The sequence below is a fragment of the Helianthus annuus genome, chromosome 5 (assembly GCF_002127325.2).
Source record: "Helianthus annuus cultivar XRQ/B chromosome 5, HanXRQr2.0-SUNRISE, whole genome shotgun sequence".
NCBI lineage: Eukaryota > Viridiplantae > Streptophyta > Magnoliopsida > Asterales > Asteraceae > Helianthus > Helianthus annuus.
The window spans coordinates 20,736,843-20,756,668 of record NC_035437.2 but is presented as its reverse complement, the minus strand read 5'-3'; the positions used below and the strand labels follow the sequence as shown (position 1 = coordinate 20,756,668).

The following is a 19,826-nucleotide window of genomic DNA, read 5'->3' as shown; positions in this document are numbered from 1 at the left end:
AGGCATCAGTTTTGGAAGAAAAAATAAGTCCGCTAATAACTTTATTTGCGCTTGGTGGTGGATTCAATAACTTTTCCACTTATTTTCAAACTAAGTGAGTTTATGTGAACCCTTAAAACAGGGCTAGATCCGCCCTGATGCTTGTCTTTTCTCATCAAAGACAAAAAAAAAAGTGGGCTAGATCCGCCCTGATGCTTGTCTTTTCTCATCAAAGACAAAAAAAAAAAAAGTAATCGTTTTTGTAATTTTCTCACTAAAGTGTGCCAATTCATGTTACATTTGAGTCTTTCAACTCATGCCTACAGAATTCACATAACCGGTTGAGTGTTAATGTGTTATATACTTTTGTAAAACAGATGCAAGTCCCAACATCAAATACTTTTTCAAACAATTATTAGTACAAACTTGTCCGGTTTGCTTTAATTGTAACCGTCGGTTAACACCTTAACTACTATCCGGTAAGGTTCAAAATTCAATTACTCAACTTTGCAACTATCATTCAAAACAATCCTACATTACACCTGCAAACTGTGTAAAAAATAAACTTAAGATACATTTAACAAAAAAAAAAAAAAAACAAATCATCCCTACCAAAGTAATTCTGTTGTTGGATGGTTACACCTTAATGATACACAGATACATTTTTTCATTTTCTCCAGACTACCGACTGACTAATCTCCCGTCATCCGACTCATCCCATTTACAAACGCATAAATTTTAATATTTGATTTTCAAGTGGTTAACCTTTTTCTTCTTTTTGTATTTTATTCTGTCAAAAAGAGCTCCTATACCTGCTTCTTTGATTTGATTTGATTTGATTTTTTTTTCAATATAACCGAACTCGAAGGAGCCCAGGCTGGGGCTCAGAGTAGTCCAGGCCTTCTTCCTCCAGCAGGTATCTCTGAACAGCAACAGGGAGTCTAGCTGGAGTGCGGGTCCCTCTCGTGTGGTGGCCTGTTCCAACACATATGTACACCTGTAGATGCTGATCTGCTGACCTGGCAACGCTCCTCAGCATTGCGAGATCCCGTTTCAGGACATGAATTGCTTCAGTCACATGTAGCCCGTGGAGGTCTATCAACTTTTCCTGTCCTGCTCTTCCATTGCCCTGCATACTTGGGCTAACTGGGTTCCTGCATGATTGTGTAACAAGGCGGGTCCCAGAAACAAAATGATTGCAAGGAAAATATAGGTGTCAAAGGCATAGAGTTTATAGTCCTAGAAGTGGTAATTCCGGCCCGTTTGATCTCAAACGGGTTAAATATAACTAACCTCTGACGATATATAGATTCTTGAGCTTTTCCATGAGCAGCTTTCATTTGCATGTTGTGCAGTTGCCCCTTTACACTTAGTTCCTTTGCTAAAGCCTTGCTTCCAACAAGGTATGCCTGTCGTGCCTATTATTATGACAAGGAAAGTATTAACAAACACGGAAATATTTGTGAAGTAATATAGCACTTGAAAGTAGTACTAGACGTGGTATTTTCGTCCCATTAACTTGTAAATCGGTTGGTACGTGTTGTGTTTGATTCAACTGGGTCAAATAAATATCTAATTAAAATGGGAACGCGTCAAACGGATTTCGTAATGTACATAATCTCCAAAATCGTTTTATTTAGATATTTAGTTTAGAGTTAAATGCCATTTTAGTCCCTGTGGTTTGTGCCACTTTGCCAGTTTAGTCCAGAGGTTTCATTTTTCACCTGTGGGTTCAAAAAGGTTTCACCGTTGCCATTTTAGTCAACTGGGTTAACTTCATCCATTATTTTCGCGAGAAGGGCAATTCGGTCATTTTATATGGCTGAATTGGCCTTCTAGTTAACAGATTTACATATAAAATGACCGAATTGCCCTTCTCGTTAACAGAAAAAATGGATGAAGTTAACCCAGTGGACTAAAATGGCAACGGTGAAACATTTTTGGACCCAAAGGTGAAAAATGAAACCTTTGGACTAAACTGGCAAAATGGCCCAAACCACAGGGACTAAAATAGCATTTAACTCTATGTTGTCAAAGACGCAAGGCGCAGGCGAGGCGCATCGGCCTCGCCCGGAGCCTGGGCGCAAGGCGCAAAAAAAGCGTGGGCTTTTTTAAGAAAAGTGCACATAGAGAAAAAAAATATAAAAAATATGTTATGCTTTGAAAATATTTAAGATTCCACATATAAAAATTAAAAATGAGTTTCTGAGCTGGAATTTGGTTGAACTCGTGCGTGCCCGCACATCCTGCGGACACGAATGCAGCTCCAAAAACCCGGGCCCGCGTGAGGCAGTTTTTGCACGCACTCGGTTTCGTTTTTAATGGTCATTTGTGTTGTTTTACCTTTTTTCCTGCACCTCAACAACGTTTTTTGCGCCTAGGCGCGCGCTTTTTGCGCCTCAGCACTGTTTTTTTCAAAAAAAATCCCATTTTTGCGCCTAGGCTACCACCAGGCGCTATAGGTGCGCCTCGCTGCGCCCAGGCGCGCGCTTTTTGCGCTTTTGACAACATAGATTTAACTCTTTAGTTTATTAATAATAGAGTTATGTAAATAATAAATTAACCCGTAAGTTATACATGAAAATTTACTTGGCTTCATGTTGATTAGGCCAGAACTTAATACTTGGATTTTAGAGTATCAATCATCTTGGTTTTAAAAAGCGAGTGGCGATCCGATGCGTTTTGATAACGAAAGCGTATGCAAGGCATGTGTTTAAAAAATTATACTAAAAAGTTATTTATAGATAATACTTTAACTTTTAAACACTAAAATATAAGATACTCTCATTGTCTCTAGTCAGATTTTTTCAAGCAATGGTCTAATTTGTTCAAATACTCAAGCCCATTGCTCAATCAATGGTCAGATTTGTTCAATTAGGTTTAAAAAAACTCAGACCCATTGCAATCACGGTTCAATTTGTTCAAATATTGGCCAATTGCATAAGGCGCAGCATCATGTGATGCGCGCATCATTGAATCGCATTGGATGATTCGATCTCATCACCTCATCATGTGATGCGTGCATCATGCACAATTTTAAAACCAAGTCAGTTGCATGGAGATTAAGAGAAACATGTGCATCAAAAAGGAAGCGAATATACCTGTTCAAAGTATGCATTGCGCAGACGTGCATGATCACGAGCTTCACCACGCATCTCAGAGTACATATTTGCTGTAATACAAACAAAGTTTAAAGACTTACCACAAAGAAAATGCTACTTGAGCTATATTATAATTCTTCAAGAACATTACCGACAGCATCTCCTGTTTCAAGCCAGACAGGTGCTGAACGGTTTGAACTCCGGTTAGTTAACCGATCTCCATAACTCATCCTTCCATGACCACTGTTATAAGAGCTGGCCAAAACGTGAGAACTTCTACTTGATCCAACGGTGGTATCTTGATTATGGTCTCTATTATATTTCCATATGCTCGAGTCCTGTGACGCCATTTTTCTAACAGCAGAAGCAAAATCAGTAGCACCACCAGATGGTGGTGCGGTGGAGGAAGACTTAAACATGAGCAAGATCTCCTTTTCCAATGGACGGTACGGATCGATACGCTGTTGATGATCATCACCGTTTTGACCATCTGCAGGAGAGAGTGCAGGGAAATCAAGAGCACTAAGATTTGGAGCCGATAAAACTTTGGGGTTCAGATTCTGATTAAAACCACCGTCTACTTGAAGCTGAAATCAAACATTAAAATATTTTGTGAAAGCCGTTTTTAACCGGAACGTATATCATTTGGCCCGATGAGCATAATTGTTAATGGCGAATGGCGACAAATAGCGATAAGGTACCTATATGCTACATTGCGAATAGCGATAAATAGCAGGCGCTATTTTATAAATAGTGATACACTAGAAAAAAGATACAATTTTTTTATATGTATATTATATCAAAATACTCTGGTATATACGCTATTTTACATGTATATTTAACAAAAACCTAAAATCCAGCTATTTTATTGCTATATTTAATCGCTATTATATTTAAAAAAAAAACTGAAATCCTGCTATTTATGGCTACATACTCTGTAGCAATTTTCGACCTATACGCTACACTATTCACTTTAGCAACCACAGTGACCGATATTGACAACTATGCCGATGAGTTAAGAGATATAAAGAGGTAGTGCATACCTCAAGCTGAGTCAGCATCTCAATTGTCAAATTCAAGTCTCCTCCATTTGCAAAATAAACATCTGCAAGACTTTCAGCTGCAAAACCCGGAAACTGTGAAGCCAGAAATTCAAGCGGATTTACTTCTGCACCGTCCATCTGTTGCTCATCAAACATGCCATCAATGTAACCATGCCCATGATCACCACCATTGTATGAAGGCCCCTCTTGTATACCGTTTAGCAGCTGATCACCCTGAATATCCCAGGGTTTAGCAGGCCCTTGTTGTTGAAAACTAGAGAGCGGATTTTCGTCATATAACGAAACGGGAAATCCCATCTTCTTAGAAAAGCTGCTTCCGTTTGTTTGACGAGGAGATAACTCCTTTTGAAACCTGTCGGTGAACCGTGACGATTCATTAACATCTGCTAAAGATAACGCTGAAAAAGGAAGTGCATTGATTCCTTGAGAATCTTCATCTCCTGTTACATTAAAGTCGGGCGTGATGTCATCAGGAAGCTGGTTCTGCCAGTATCGATGCACCTCATCCTCTGAAACATTTGACACAGACGACTCTGATCTGTCTACTACTGTTTTCCCTAGTGTTGTGGTACCGAAATTACCGAAACTTGAGGATGCATCTGAAGCACCGACAGCTGCGGAAGGTGATCTTAAAGCGAATGGAACAAACTCCGCTGCATCTGGATTTAAACGTATTGTTTTTCCTGTCGAGCTAAGCTTTTTGTCAATGGCGGAAGACACGTTATTGGATAAGCTCATTCTTCTTCAAGCTCAAAAAACTAACATGAATCTAAAAAAGTATATAATAACACTTCAAAAGGTGAACCTGCAAGTTGCTGATTCTTTTACCCAAACCCTGCAAAACACATATCTTATATCATACTTTACTCATACCATACCAACATGGTTTCTGACAAATAAAGAACTCATCGATTGAATATAATTAAGCAAGAAATCACATTTTCATAAAGAAAACTTTTGAAACATCCATGATAGATTCACAAATGACTGTTAAAATAAACAAATAATCACACACTTGCATTTCACAACATTCATTATCCAATTAACACAACAAGCTAATGCACTCAGCAAACTACTCGAAACGAATACACAATAGGATTCACCAAAAATGAAATAACCTCAACTTAAGATGAGTAAACTATCAAAAAGCCTAAATATTCACAAACTACTGCATTAAAAGTAAACCAGATCCAACAAATTCACCTTAATACAACTCCTGATTACATAGTAATAACAATTAACCACAATTCAATGATAAAAAATAGAATAAAACATGTAATTAACAGTGCTAAATATAAAGACAACAATCCTGAACAAACAAAAAGGTCAAACCTACAACCTAATCCAGGTAGATCTAGAAAAACTAGAGTAAATTCATAAGATCTAGTTATAAGATAAGATATATCTGCTGAATTATACCTTTTCGTTGCTCGATGATTGAAGAAACCATATAAAACGGATCCATTGGTGATTTCAATAAGATTAAGATGAAGATATGTGTGAAAAAGAGATAGATAAGAAGTAGATAGAAGAAGATTGAGGTGAAGTATGGTGTATGAATGAGGTTATTATGGAAGCTGTATCGTCTTCTACGTTGAAAAAGTTTTTAGGTTTTTTGTTTTTTGGTATGAAGAAACCCTGACCACCACAGGATGAAGAAGGGAAAAGAGGAGCTGGGCTTGTTATTTTATGTTATGGTTATCTATCCAAAGCAAACCACTTGGATCACCCATCATTACTTCACATCTCGTGCATATAGCATGATTTATGATATTTTTTAGAATAATGTTATAAGATAGTAATATATTTTTTTTTATTTTTTTATTGTATCAACTATTGCATCAATCACTTTTTGTTTGAACGGCCAACAAAACTAATATTATTGAAACAATACATCAACTAGCGAGAAGCTAACAAATACAAGCCCGAAACAATACAACGAAAAGAAGCAACAAGGCCACATTTAGCCCATACTATCCAAATTAAAGTGTTTCCAATTCTCTGAGGACAACCCCGATCTTCTCGTTTTGCGCTTGATTCATAAGTAGGACATCCTTTTAGCCTCTTCGACAATGGTCGACACCGGCGGGGTTTTTGCGTTGAAGATAGCATTGTTTCTCGCCCTTCAAATACTCCAAATAATATTGTAAATAATGGCTTGCGCAACTTTTCTCCTCATCCTTGATCCACCTAAAATATCATGAATATGTACTAGATCCTTCACATGACACACTAAAAACACTTGAGACTTCCACCATTGAGATGTCGCTAGCCAAATAGTTTGAACAAAGTGACATCCAATAAAGATATGGTCCACTGTTTCAATGCATTCCTCGTAAAATCGACACAAAGACCTTTGACTCGCAGAACGCCCAACCCCAAGAGTTTTTCTTCGACCCAAAGAAACTGACCCAAGAAGGCTCGTTAATGACTACAGCTGTCACACCCCAAAAACGTCGCAGCGGAAATACAAACGTGGCGGTAACGAAGGTTGGTACCCATAAATATCTTAGTAGACGATGCATTGTTTATTTTGGATATACACTTAATTAAAGTATGACTTTAGAGTTTAAAGTTCGAATACAGTCCATATTTACAACATAGTTGTCTTGACCCTTATGGATCCAAATACACATGGTCCCAAGTTAGTTTTAAAAGTTGTACAAAACATTTTTAAACATGACAAGCATCACTACCACAAGATATGCCAAAATCCCGAAGCCGAACTCATGTACCTGAAGAACACGTAAAAATCAAGTGTCAACACAATGGAGGGTGAGTTCACATATCAAATTCATAACAACTTGTGTAAGGAAAATCTTTCTTATTGAAACATTTTACTGAGTTCCATATATATTTAAGAAAGTTCATTTTATTTCCTCTGTAAAATGTCATGGCAGAAATCATCCGAAATGGCCCTGTAAGCACATCTCTGATGAAAACTTATACCCATAGTTTTAAGGAATAATGGATTTTAATAATCCAAACTTTCACCCATTGGCCGGCAACGGACCCAACTTCAAAAATAACCGGTGGTGGTCCCAACTTTTCGTATATTGTAAACCAATGGACTTTTACTAATAAAAACCTTAATTTCTTTTTGTCTCCTTATCCTTTTCGACAACTTTTTCGTATAATGTAAACCAATGGACCTTTACTAAACCGAAAAGGATAAGGAGACAAAAAGAAATTAAGGTTTTTTTTAGTAAAAGTCCATTGGTTTACAATATACGAAAAGTTGGGACCACCACCGGTTATTTTTGAAGTTGGGTCCGTTGCCGGCCAATGGGTGAAAGTTTGGATTATTAAAATCCATTATTCCTAGTTTTTTAATATTAAGTTTTTGTGATTTCTTCATTTCCGTAAGTTAGCAAGACATTACGAGCTATACATTACGATTGAGGCGCTAATCTAAACTAGACAATTAAAGAATTCAATCGCCGCTATGTAGACCGAAGCAACCAGTCACGACGGGATAGTCAACCCAACAGATCTTCAAATCCGCTAGTTTGAGAGAGAGCTTCGACGATTTGAGGGTGGGGGTAGTGTTTGTGATGAATGGAGATATCGTTTGGAATCAGTGGGAGGTGTTATGGATGTCGAATTTTGCTAATTGATTTTCAATAATAATGTATACATAAATGGTGATTTGATTAGAATAAGAATTAGGAAATTTAATAGTGTATTTGGACGGGTTATTGGTGGGTATTAGTGTATAGACTTATTAAGGGTAAATTTTGATACCAAACACAGCGTATAACAACTGGACTAGTCTAATTAAGTTTGGAAATTCACATTTTCTTAAAGAAGAAGGCAGCGGGCTGATATCGATGGATTAGTTGTTGATGTCCTAACGGGTAAAGGCATCGAACACATGATATTGTTTGGGAGGATGCATGAGGTATCTTTTGGACTGGGCTAGGCCCATGTCGTTTGGTTGGATATTATCGTTTGCAGCTTGTGTCGTTTGTAATATGTTATTAGTTATAGGTACAACTAATAACTATAATGGTTGAATTAACATTGTAGCTAATTAATGTGGTGTGTTTACTAATAAAAAAAGTTGTTAGTATATCTAATAATGGGATGAAAATTATTTTCAGTGATAAAGCGAATTGTATGTCAATAATGTCAAAGATTGAATAAGTGGTTAGGATCGATACAAATAAAAAATAAACAATGATATTCACTGATAAATTCAATAAACAATAACCGATAAAAATAATTCGCGTCTTTATTAAATACGATTCGAATCCTGGTTTCAAATAGGTCAGGTTTTTAGGATCCATTTTGGCGGATGTTACAGTCCCTTACAGCCACAAACCCTATAATAGGGTTTCCCTCTCCAACTTTTATTACTTGGCACCTTTAGTCCCTCCAGAATTCTCGTTTCGCGATTAGAACACCAAAACTTGCCATATCTTGTCTTTATTTATGTGCTTCGTAATTAAGGTACAACGACATGATAACCCGAGAGTTCAAGGTGTTACATAGACTATTTGATGATTGCAACATTGTCATAATTAACTGCCTTCAAAAGTAAATAATGTAATATGAGAAAATGATTGAAGAGAAGAATACAAGTAGATTGGGTGTAGCGGACGTGAAAGCCCACCCAAATTAGCCATTAACGCCTTTTAAACCAATCCTCTTGGCCGTGAAGGAGGGGTTAGCACCCTTCTCCATTATGCTGGTAACACCACTCATTCTCCAACATCTTTTCTAGCCAATCACAACAAGCTAATCACCCACCTATTATATTTTTTCTTTATATAATTTGGGTTCGTTAAATAACTACATACTTTTAAGGGTTTAGTTAGTTAAAATCTCATTATCATATGACAGACATGACACAAATTATTTTTAGTTAAACCAACATACTTGTTCTAACAAATAAATTCAGACACATTAATAACATTAGTTAAATTAGTTTCGTCTTTAACCATGTGCTGATTTGCTCTCGAGTCCACTATCCAACCAGTTTTATCTCAACAAGTTGACTAACTTTAGAGACAATAGCTATGTTTTGACTCTTCTTATTACCACTGCTATAATTTTTATGTGATTCTTATCTAGAAACAATAGCAAATGCTTCTTTAACTGTAGGTAAAGTTTCTTTTATTAAAAGATTAGTCCTAACCCCTTGATACACATTATCCAAACCCATTATAAACTGCATTAATTTTATCATATGATTAAAATTATTGATATCTTTGGCAGCATCACAAGTATAGGCAGGCAACTAGAAAACTTGATCTAACTGTCTCCACATAATATTCAACTTATGGTTATACTCAGACACACTAGATCCATTTTGAGTATATGAATTAATTTTTTTGATATAGATCAAACACAACAGAACCATCTACTTTATTATAAGTCTCTTTTAAATTTTTCCAAACATCACAAGCAAGTTTTGAAAACACATGCCCCATATACAAATCTTCACTAATTGAATTCAAGATCCAAGTTAACACTATAGAATTACACCTATCCCATTGCCTTGCAAGAACATCATTGTTTTCTGACTTAATACAACTTTTGTCTATGAAACCCCATTTATTTTTAACTTTTAAAGCAAGTTGCATAGCATTAGACCAGACTGTGTAATTTTCAGACCCTTTTAGTTAATGGACACAATAGTCAGGTTACTTGAATCTGGCGGATGCAAGTACAATGGGTCACTTACATCCAGTTTACTCACAAGTGTCTTAGGTGGTGGATCACTAGGACCTGGACCACCACCTGTGACAATAAGACCATCAATCATTTTACACTATACTACAAGCAATACAACAAGTAATATCTAATAGTAACTACAATAAACTAGATCAAGAAACACCACAAGGCTAAATCAAGACAGAGGGTCAGATCAGTGGTTCATCACTCATAGGTGCCACCGCAAATCGTGTCAAGAAGCCACAAACAAACAACTACACACTACAAGATAAACAATAACAAGTACACAACACAGATAAACACACACAATAACTCAATCAAGACCGGTTTGACTAACCCGGTAACAACAATGCCTAGACTCACAAATGCAAAATGCAATGAAAGAATAAAAACAAAGCAAGGAAATAAGTCACCAGAAGCGTATAACTCCAAGCACGTCAGGATATAGCCTTCACTTAGGGATACACGCACTGACAAGAAGAAACAACAACAAAGTACTGGTTGGTTTGCCTTGTAACCTTCAAGGGTTACAAAGACTAGCACAGGTTCAATCACTGAGAGCTGCTTTGAGAATTCCCAAACCCTAGATCAGGGTTTCATCAACTTTATACACCAAGAACATATATTAAGAAACCCTAGATCGGAAGTCGGTAAATCAAGAATCTTCCAGATCTTCGCAGAGTAGATCTGATCTGTACAGATCTGCTACCAGAGAGAACAATAGAACAATAGAAACCCCAAGAGCTTACCAGAGGAGCTCTAATACCATGTAAAAATGGTATAACAGATGCAACCAACATACAGGAGATCTCAGAAACGATGATTATCACAACTACAAGATCTTGATGATTACAACAGAACAAAGAACGGGCAATACAAACTACAATTAGCTCTCAACTCTCACATGATGAGATTATCAACACGATAATCTCTACACTAACACTGAATCTCAAACCCTAAACTACTGATTCAAGACGAATCATAGAAGATCTATGAAAACCCTAAGTGTTTGATAGAGAGAGAAACAAGAGAGAAGTAGGTGAAAAAAATATATGAATTCACTGCTTTCATCAGTAACAAGTCTCTTTATATAACCTTCAATACTCTGAACCCTAAGCCCATAAAAATAACTTCATAACTCTAGCCCAATAGTACGCACTTCATGTCTTTAAGCCTTCATAACTTTCCAGTGAAAGTCCATATTGTGACAACTCGAGTTTCCAAGATTCCACCATTGCATTAATTTCACGTTAATTGTCTAAGTTGTTTGTTTTCACGACTTGTTTGCTTTGTAACCGTACATGTTGGTAATATGTAAATCATTATGTGACTTTTGTGTTGATATGCTTGGTGGAGTGATATGTAACATGTATGAATAAGTTAAAACCATAAGCTAATTCACCTTGTATAAGCTCGACGAAACCAGGTGTTTCGCCATAACCAACATCGACGAAACAGGATTCGTTTCGTCACAAACATCTCGACGAAACAAGTTGTTTCGTCGGCCCAATGTTTCGCCGAAGCCCATTAAGGGCCAGTACAATTACGCGTATATTTATAGGGTATCATTGTTTCATTCGTCACACTTTTAGCAAATAAGAAACCCTAGAGCTCTCTCCCTACTGACGGCGACTGTGTGTCCTCGAAGCCACCTAAAATCGATCGAGTCATTGTTCCGTTCAACCGGTTAGTGTGTAATATCTCGGATTGATCAAACTGTTAAGTTATTGTGTAGATGGTTGTTATTATGTTTGAATCCCATTGACTGTTGATGATGTTTATTTGTGAATCTGTTAACAATTAGGGTTTCTTGGTATCATAGATTTGAATAGACTTTGGATCAATGAGGAAGGATGTCTGTAATGATGAATATGTGAATATTGTATTGTGCAATGGCTATCACATATGCTAGATTGTTTAAGGTTGGCACATGGTTAATGTATGTTTGTATGCTATTGATGATTTCATTGATACTGCTACTGTTGAACTAGGGTTCATGCTAGATGTTATGTGCCATGATGATTGGTATGATAATTGGTATCAATGATTTCTGTATGATTGTATGATTTCTGCGTGATGATGATGATCGACGGTTAGGGTTTCTGGGCAATCATCAGTTACACGACGTAACTGATCTAAGGGACGAAACGCTGATACCGACGAAACAGGTGTGTTTCGCTAGAGGGTAAATACGACGAAACGAATGTGTTTCGTCGAAGGGATACACGACGAAACATATGTGTTTCGTCGCTAAGGAATCACGACGAAACAAGGGGTTTCGTCAAGGGTGAAATTGCACAGTAAACTCAGTTAAGTCTGTTAAGGGTTAACTGGGTTAGTTAGCTTAAATGATAAGTATGACTTGCATGAACTTGTATAACTGATAAATGCTATGCGTTGCTTGTTACTTGCATGAACGTGATGATGTTACCTGTTAGTCAAACATGTGAATGTCAACTGATTTGTGTGTATGTGCAAACTATAGGCTTTGATTGAATTAATTGTACGAGTAATCTTAGCATACCGAGCAAACCGAGGTGAGTTCACACTTTCCACAAGGCATGGGATTCCCAAGGGTTGGGAATGGGTTAATAAACTAAACAGAACTCTACATATCCTCCTGGGGTAGGATACGTACGGCCATCCTCCTTGGGTAGGATGCCACTATAACTCCTACGTATTCTCCTTGGGTAGAACTACATACGCTCGTCCTCCTTGGGTAGGACAGCAACCTAAACTTACTAGACAAAACTCTATCATGAAGTCCCTCCTCTTTATATCGACTTAATCGCCAAGGCCGATGGCGAGCGGGTCATTAGTTAATAGGGCTATTAGGTTTAACAAACCTCACACCGTGTCGTTCGAACGGGCGTGTACTAATGGACTATGGCAAACTGTTAGTGATGATAGACACTGATGTAGGGCACAACTTATATTTCGTTAGTAGTCGATATGGTATGGTCTAGTGGTTCACAGGGGAAGCCCCCCACTGGTTATGGTATGTTTGGGAAACAGGGTAAACTGGTAATTCACATGGGAAGCCCCCACCAACTATAAATATGTTTGGGAAACAAAAGAACTGGTTAACTCATGGTTTACGAAACATCTTACGATTTCAAAACACACTGGTAAAACTGAACAACCAACTGTGAACTCGCTCAACTTTGTTGTTGACTTGTTGTTACATGCCTTGTAGGTCGTTAGGTGTTTATGGAGCTTGCACAGGGAGGAGCGGTCATTGTGGGATTATGGACTGTTATGTTCCATACTTAAACATTTGAACTTTAAATTATGTGTTGGTTATTTGAACATTACTATGCTTCTGCTGATTTCTTAGACATGTTTGGTTTATTTAGAAACACCAATTATATTGCGTTTGGTTTTACTTATTTAATTGTATTGTTCAATATGATTGGTGGCTTGATCCTGGTCAGTCACGCCTCCAAGCGGTGATACTCCGCATGTGGATTTTGGGGGGTGTGACAGATTGGTATCAGAGCCATTGGTTATAGTGAACTCGGTTTTAATAAGGGGAAAAAGTTTTTGTTAAAACCAGACTATAACCTGTACAGTGCTCAACGATCCACAACGACGCCTCGCTCCACGTGCAAGACTCAGCACTCTAGGTGGTATGGTTTATGTTTGTATTGCCTACTTACTAGTTACATAGAATTTTGCTCATGGTATGCTTAAATAAATGTAATAACTACTGTTTGAAACACATGTGTGCTTACTCTCTTCTGTCATCGCACTTTCACGAACATCTCTCACTCATGTTTTCTTTGGTGTGAAGATCATGAGTGGACGCGTTAACCTAACTCAAGCCCAGCTAACGGCTCTGATCAATGAACAAGTTACTGCAGCACTCGCAGCTGCTCAGGCAGGAGGTATAACCTGCCATTGCAACTTACTCTAGGATCTTTAGATCCTACTCTCGTGAACCAACACTTATGCTTAACTTTGTTTATTCTTACACACACAACAGGTCAACCTGCACAGCCTCCTGTGTGCACTTTCAAAACCTTTATGGACTGCCGACCTACTACTTTCAACGGCACTGAAGGAGCTGTAGGCCTCCTCCACTGGTTCGAGAAACTCGAATCCGTTTTTGAGATGTGTGAATGCCCCGAGGCACGTAAGGTGAAATATGCTACTGGTACTCTTGAGGGTTTAGCTCTCACGTGGTGGAAAGCTCAGGTTCAAATGCTGGGGATTGTTGCTGCTGATGCCACCCCATGGAATGATTTTAAGGAACTGATCAAGGAAGAGTATTGTAGTCGTGACGACATCCACAAGCTAGAGGTGGAGTTTTTCAACTTAAAGATGTCGGGGTCAAAAATCGAAGCGTATACGAAAAGGTCTAATGAGGTGGCAATTTTGTGTCCTACTATGGTGGATCCTCCCATCAAGCGAATCGAGTTGTACCTCAAAGGTTTGGTGCCAGAGATCCAGAGTCACGTGACAGCAGCAAACCTCACCACCATCCAGCAAGCCACTCGACTGGCTCATCGTCTCACTGATCAGGCAGTGGAACAGAACAAACTGACCAAGCGTATTGGTGCTACTACTACAGCCACTACTACCTCTGATGCCCCCAGCGACAATAAGCGTAAATGGGATGGGATCTCAAGCAAGGGTTCAACATCGGCTCAGTCTCAGTCTCAGCAGCGAAAGACTGACGACTACCAGAGTCCTGGTCAGCAATCTTCTGGTAGTCAAGGGCATGGTGGATACAGGGGAAACCACTCCAAGTGCAACCGATGTAACAAGCATCACAGTGGGCAGTGAAACAAGGGTCGTTGTTTAAGGTGTAACAAGTTTGGTCATGAAGCCAAGGATTGCATGAGCACGCGACCTGCGAATCAGAATCGTCAACAGCAACAGCAAGCTCCACAGAATCAACCACAGCAGCCACAGCAGGGAAACTGGGGATGTTTTCAGTGTGGTGCAGAGGGTCACTTCAAGAGAAATTGCCCTAAGTTGAACCAGAACCAGAACAACAACGATAATCAGGGAAACAACGGGAACAACAATGGGAATAACAACGGGGGAAACAATGGGAACAATGGCGCCCGGGGCCGTGTATTCGTGATTGGTCAGGGTGATGCAAGGAATGATCCTAACGTGGTGATGGGTAAGTTTCTTCTCGACGACCTCTTTGTTATTGTTTTATTTGATTCGGGTTTCGATACCAGCTATGTGTCGTTATAAGTTAGTCAAATGTTAAAGCGTGTCCCAACACTTTTGAACACCAAGCACATAGTAGAGCTAGCAAATGGTAAAAGTTTAGAGGCCACACATGTAGTTAAGGGTTGTAATCTTGTTTTAGCTGGTCAGACTTTCTCTATCGACCTCATTCCTATTGTCTTCGGTAGTATCGACATTGTTATTGGTATGGATTGGTTATCGCAACATCAAGCAGAGATCATTTGCAAGGAGAAGATCGTCCGCATTCCTCGTTCTGGTGAAGAACCTCTTGTGATTCAGGGCGACAAGAGTGGTGCAATAGTGGGCATCATCTCTTTCCTAAGGCCCAGAAGTGTTTGCGAAAGGGCCACACTGCTATTTTAGCCCTCGTTACTGACACCTCAAAGAAAGGGAAGAAGATAGAAGATTTTCCGATTGTACGTGACTTTCCTGAGGTATTTCCTGATGAATTACCTGGTCTTCCGCCTCATCGGCAAGTTGAGTTTCAAATCGAGCTAGCTCCTGGAGCAGCGCCAATAGCTCGAGCACTGTATCGTTTAGCTCCATCAGAACTAGAAGAATTGTCCACGCAGCTACAAGAACTCTTGGATAAGGGTTTTATTCGTCCTAGCTCTTAGCCTTGGGGAGCTCCAGTATTATTTGTGAAGAAGAAAGATGGTACCTTCAGGATGTGTATCGACTACCGCGAACTCAACAAGGTGATTGTGAAGAATCGCTATCCACTTCCACGCATTGATGACTTGTTCGATCAGCTACAAGGGTCGAGCTACTACTCGAATATTGACTTAAGGTCAGGCTACCATCAACTGAGAGTCCGAGACGAGGATATCTCTAAGATAGCATTCAGGACTCGATATGGGCATTATGAGTTCCTGGTTATGCCTTTTGGATTGACAAACGCGCCTGCAGTCTTCATGGATCTTATGAACAGAGTGTGTAAGCCTTACCTGGACAAGTTTGTTATTGTTTTCATCGACGACATCCGGATCTATTCTAAGAGTCAGGAGGAACACGAGCACCATCTACGGCTTATTTTGGAACTCCTTCGATCAGAACAGTTGTATGCCAAGTTTTCGAAATGCGACTTTTGGCTTCGTGAAGTCCACTTTCTAGGCCACATGGTAACAAGGATGGGATTCATGTTGATCCATCCAAGGTAGATTCGATCAAGAACTGTCCTGCACCCCGTACACCAACAGAAATCCGCCAACTTGAAACACCCTTATTTGCGTCTAGAAGAAATGACATCCAAAAGACGCTAAAAACATAAACTTTTAAAATGTACAAATCTTTCACAACTTAAAAGGTAAAAACGCTAGTATCATTAACACGTGATTTTAACGAAATTTGGGCATGACCCATCCGTAAGACGAGTGTATCCCTGTATTAACCATCAACAAACAAACAAATTTACGACCCGTTCGACTAGACACGATTAAGACCATACACCAAGTATTAACAAGTGTAACTACTAACAATGTCATACCAAAAAAAAAACGGACTTTTGACCCAAAACATTAATATATAATAGCGGAAGCGCTTGATGTTCATAAAGTGTGCATATGCTCGCTCCAATTTGCCAAGTCGCCTACATTGAGGATTTACCTACATTTGACATAACAAATAGGTTAGTATTTCGCCACTAACAATTTTCGGTAATAAACCTATTTATTTCTTTTTCGAATAAGCATCATTCAATTACTTTACTAACCGTTAAACGGTTCCTTACATGCTTGTCTCAAATAGAGGCTGAGCATACTTTACTTAACATACCCGTTAGGAACGGATACTAGCATCATTACATCACCTTCATTCGATTTGTTCATAATGAACAATCATAGTCATTTCATTCTTACATCATACCCCGATCTGAGAAAGACGGATCGGGTAGGCTTTCGTCCATTGCATACATAACTTCCCATACCCGGTTCAACTAAAAGAACCGGATATGATGCATTATCCTTCATAACTTCTTCATTCCTTACAATCCGTTATGACGGACCTTACTTTTACTTTCGAAAAATCATAGAATTCAATTCCCACAATTGAAGCATAACAACACAATTTGATTGAGATTATAATGCATATAATATCATAATAGAAATAGGGTGTACACTAACGTACCTCGATCTTGTGAACCTTCCGATTTCCTAGTATTGGAACCTTCCTCCTTCACGCCTATAATCACACATTCATTCGTTTATTTAGTACATCAACATTTCATTCATTCATCTTTCAAATCATACACATTATTCTTTTAAGCATTTCATCGAACACTTGGTGTTCATCATAATTACAAGCATTATTTACAAACATACAAGGCATAAATTTCCACTAGTTCATCATATAGTTCATTCCACAATCGATCCTCATTCATATCTTTATTTACCCTAGATAAATTTTCTATAATTCAAGCATTACAACATCACCATACTTCAAGATTTCACATATCTATAATCACATTGTTCATCCTTTTCATATCATAATTTCATAAAATGGGTTTTTACTAAAATCCTTCAAATAACCTAGAATCAAACATGATTCTTGTTCTAGAAGGTAACCCTAACTCAGATTTCTCACATTTAGACACCAAAATTCGAGATTGGGTCTCGAGCCCCTCATTCTACAAATCATCAAATTCAGAAAATTAAACTTACCACTTACAAATTAGGGTTAGATTTTCGCAAGGAGGGCTCATGCACCGGATTATCTTATGAATTTGGCTTTGATCCTTGATTTCTTGAAGCTAGGGTTTCACCCCTCCTTTCCCTGCTCTCTTTCTCGAATGACCAGAACCCAGATATGGGTGTTTGGTTTTAATTTTTGTTTATTAACTAAAACATTTAGTTTATTACTTACACATTGAACCCTCCCACTTAGAAAAAAATGTTCAACTTAGGCTTTCCCAATACTAACTTATCATTTTTGTCATAATTCATTACTATGTTGAATTATTTGTTTATTTTCACCTATTATTAAACTAAACAAGTTTTGGGGTGTTACACAATTCTTGGGTTTGGTGGGCTATTACAGAAGGTTCATCAAGGATTTCTCCAAGATTGCGCAACCTCTCACTTCTTTAACTCAGAAAGGCGTCACCTACCGTTGGGGCGATGCCTAGGAGTCAGCGTTTCAGTATTTAAAGGAAAGACTATGCAGCGCACCAATTCTCTCATTGCCAGAGGGCACAGACGACTTTGTGGTTTATTGTGACGCATCAATTCAGGGTCTTGGTTGTGTATTGATGCAACGGGATAAAGTCATTGCTTATGCCTCACGCCAACTTAAGACTCACGAACGGAACTACACTACGCACGATCTGGAGCTGGGAGCTGTTGTTTTTGCGCTCAAGATATGGAGACATTACCTGTACGGTACCAAGTGCACCATTTACACCGATCACAGGAGTCTTGAGCATCTCTTCCAACAGAAGGAATTAAACATGTATCAACGTCGATGGGTCGAGTTATTGAATGACTACGAATGCGCGATCAAGTACCATCCGGGCAAAGCCAATGTGGTGGCTGATGCCCTCAGTCGAAAGGAGACTACACCTAAACGCGTGCGTGCGTTACAACTCACCATTCAATCTAGCCTTCCTTCTCAGATACGAGAAGCTCAGGTTGAAGCATTGAAACCAGAAAACGTCAGGGCTGAGGCCCTACGCGGATCAAGGAAATGGTTAGAACAAAGGGAAGACGACGCTTACTATGTAACGGGGCGTATTTGGGTCCCACTTTATGGCAACTTACGCGAGCTTGTGATTGATGAAGCACTTAAGTCTCGTTACTCGGTACATCCTGGTTCTGATAAGATGTACCACGACTTGAAGACAACGTACTGGTGGCCTAGCATGAAGGCCCACATAGCAACCTATGTCAGCAAATGTTTGGCTTGTGCGAGAGTCAAGACTGAATATCAGAAACCAGCAGGTCTACTCAACAACCGGAGATACCACAATGGAAATGGGAGCAAATTTCCATGGATTTTGTTACAGGCCTGCCTAGATCTCAACGTGGAAATGACACTATTTGGGTGATAGTGGACCGATTGACTAAGTCTGCACACTTCTTGGCTATCAAAGAAACGGATAAGTTCTCCACTCTAGCAGACGTTTACTTAAAGGAAGTGGTTTCGAGGCACGGGTGACGTGATGTCGTGGTCACAATCAAATTTAATCCCAAGAACAACTATATAGATAGTGGTAAGAGGGTATCGAACTCAGGGAGTATGTGGAAAATATGTCGATTATATAGCTTTGCAATTAAACTACAATTAACCTAATTTGCAGAAAATAAAGATCAATGATTTAGATTGTTGTTTTAGAGAACTAAATTAATTAACTAAGTGCAAATTGAAATTGGTTGTTTAACAGATTAGGAAAAACAATGACCATCTTAGGATTCAGTTTCTTTAAACAATTGTGTGTAATTCCAACTAGAAAGAGTTACATAGACATAACTCATGTATAGATAATTGAAGTGATAAAAGGGAACAAAGTACTCGGATTGTATAAACGCGAGGTTGTTTCCCGATGACCAATTAATCAATAACCAACCCTAACCCTTCCCATGATATCTCGATTGCCAACGGCACCAAGAACGTACGATTGAGACTAGAAATTGCACTATCAATTAACACGCTACAAGCAATTATGCATACACCATGATAAACAAGCAAACACAAGTTATCATTCTAGAAATTCAGAATTAAACACACAAAAGTTCAAGAGAAACCTGCACCTAAGATGATCACTGAAAGTTCTAGCCACACATAGCTTGGTGAATCATCATAA

The 19,826-nt window shown here is 38.7% G+C and overlaps 1 protein-coding gene across 1 annotated transcript; it reads right to left on the bottom strand.

The window, feature by feature from the left end:
• Positions 1-471: 471 nt before the first annotated feature.
• On the bottom strand, positions 472-5,885 carry LOC110940157 (polyadenylate-binding protein-interacting protein 7). Its single transcript, XM_022181719.2, has 6 exons — positions 5,564-5,885; positions 4,124-4,979; positions 3,232-3,667; positions 3,081-3,151; positions 1,273-1,397; positions 472-1,133 (listed from the first exon to the last, which is right to left on the bottom strand). The coding sequence occupies exons 2-6, from the start codon at positions 4,880-4,882 to the stop codon at positions 827-829; spliced, it is 1,698 nt and encodes a 565-aa protein (XP_022037411.1). The 5' UTR covers positions 4,883-4,979; positions 5,564-5,885; the 3' UTR covers positions 472-826.
• Positions 5,886-19,826: the final 13,941 nt, after the last annotated feature.

What these genes read in the sequence shown, in the direction of transcription:
- LOC110940157 (XM_022181719.2), bottom strand. Translation starts at nt 4,882, where the DNA reads ATGAGCTTATCCAATAACGTGTCTTCCGCCATTGACAAAAAGCTTAGC. An exon ending in AGATGCTGACTCAGCTTGAG is followed by an intron (nt 3,668 to 4,123) that starts GTATGCACTACC and finishes GTTTGATTTCAG; the next exon opens with CTTCAAGTAGACGGTGGTTT. An exon ending in GCAATGCATACTTTGAACAG is followed by an intron (nt 1,398 to 3,080) that starts GTATATTCGCTT and finishes TCATAATAATAG; the next exon opens with GCACGACAGGCATACCTTGT.